Below are 1,794 nucleotides of genomic sequence, written 5' to 3'. Positions count from 1 at the left end.
ACCTGGACACACTTGACTCCGCACCTGCCCCACCTGATCACACCTGACCCCACCTGGACACACTTGACCCTACCTGGACACACTTGACCACACCTGCCCCATCTGATCACACCTGACCCTACGTGGACACACTTGACCCCACACCTGAGTCCACCTGGACACACCTGCCCACAGTGTACCAGAGCACCCAAGGACGGTCTTCCAGGCCTTATGCTGCACTTGGGGGCTGTGAGCAGCTCGGGCATGTGCCCCAGGATTGAGAGGAGTGTGGTGGTTAATAGTGTTTAAGACCAGGTTAATAAGATACTGTGTTTGTTTTCATAGGACGGAAGAGGAGAAAAAAGAATGGATTCAGGTGAAGCTCCTAAAATTTTAAAGTAATCAGATGACCAAATTCTTGTGCAGTATGGTCATTTCATGCTGGAGCAAGGGATGGAGTGGCCCTGTGACTCCCCAGGCGTTGCCTACCTGTCCGTCCGCCTTAAAGTGATGAAGTACCCTCACTGAGTACCTTCAGACGCCACCAGCTTTTCAGTCTGTTCAGTTGTGTAGCACCGCAGTAAATAAGCCAACGCGAAGGGCTGTAGGCGGGCAAGCAGGGAGGGACCCTCACCCCGGGGCTGGATCTGCGCTCCCTGGAGGGCCCAAGGGGACCATCACCCTCTCCCCACTGCCAGCCAGCTGGAGCAGCAGTTACGTGGGATGAGCAGTTGGGCTTAGAGGGTGGGACCTGTGCTTCCAGAGGCAGCCAGGCAGGGAGGTGGTGCTTGTCCTGGGGTAGCCAGAGCAGACTTGGCTCGGGACCAGCTGCAGTGGGGACGCAGGGGACAGAGACCAAAGCCCATGAGGGCAAAGGTCAGAGCAGAGGCTGAGGCAAGGAGCCTGGTACAGCACTGACTGGGAAGGCCTCGTGGCTTCCAGAATTCATAGAAGAGAAATTTGCGCAAGGAGAGAAAAAGGAAATTCAAACAGACATGAGGGGGACATGCCAATGCAGGAAACGGAACCATGTCTGCAAATCCGCACAGAGTGTCCAGGAAGCATCCGCGGCAGCCTGGAACGCTGTGGGAGGGCACCAGCCTCATGCGGGGTGGGTCTGGGACCTGTGTCTGGTCGGTCAGGGACGTGCGTGACCACAGGACCTATCCGTGGGGACAGCGGTGCGCTGGTCCTTGCCCTCCAGGACGAGCTCGCTGAGGGCCCTCGTTCTCTGTGGTTTCTGTCCCAGGTCATCGAGGCCACCATCGAGAGGCACAGGCAGAACAGCCAGACCTTCAAGGCCTTCAGTGGCTCCTTCAGCCAGGACGAGGACCCCTCCCTCGCTCCAGATTCCCCTGTGAGCACAGTGACCTAGGGGCAAGGGAGGGACCTGGAGGGGATGTGCCCCAGGCCCCTTGCAGAAGGGCTGATATCTCTCCCTGTGCCAAGGACCAGGGGCTAGCAGGTGGGCAGTGCTCTCTGTCTGTCCTTTGCTGAGCACTGACATGGGGGCCAGGCCTCATGCGGGGCAGGCAGGAAGAATGCGCTGCATGAAGCTGCGTGTGAGGTGGGGCTGGGATCTTATCAGCGGGGGGCAGCTCGCTTGTTCTCATACGGAGCCACCCTGGGGCTGAGGAGAGCCAGGAGGCAGGGTCCCTGCCCAGGGCCAGGTGGGGGAAGTCAGCTGCAGCTGCCCATTGGGGGCCCCCTGGGCCGTAGCCCCCTCCTGTGGGCACAACTGCCCATGCCTTCAGAGTAAGGGTCCCTCACTCCCACCTCCCACCACAGGCACTCTGTTTTTTTAAAATTTTTTAT

The 1,794-nt window shown here is 58.9% G+C and overlaps 1 protein-coding gene across 1 annotated transcript in view; it reads left to right on the top strand.

The window, feature by feature from the left end:
* Positions 1-1,336, top strand: part of LOC110577664 (FYVE, RhoGEF and PH domain-containing protein 3-like) — a gene marked incomplete at its 3' end in the record, with an annotated part of 3,818 nt that extends 2,482 nt beyond the window's left edge. The window contains exons 3-4 of the mRNA XM_021687067.1: positions 325-355; positions 1,229-1,336. Of these exons, the coding sequence (XP_021542742.1) occupies positions 325-355; positions 1,229-1,336 (139 nt within the window). The remainder of the gene's footprint in view (positions 1-324; positions 356-1,228) is intronic.
* Between the last annotated feature and the right edge of the window lie 458 nt (positions 1,337-1,794).

Source organism: Neomonachus schauinslandi, unplaced genomic scaffold, assembly GCF_002201575.2.
Source record: "Neomonachus schauinslandi unplaced genomic scaffold, ASM220157v2 HiC_scaffold_2877, whole genome shotgun sequence".
Lineage (NCBI taxonomy): Eukaryota > Metazoa > Chordata > Mammalia > Carnivora > Phocidae > Neomonachus > Neomonachus schauinslandi.
This window is presented reverse-complemented; position numbering and strand designations above follow the sequence as displayed.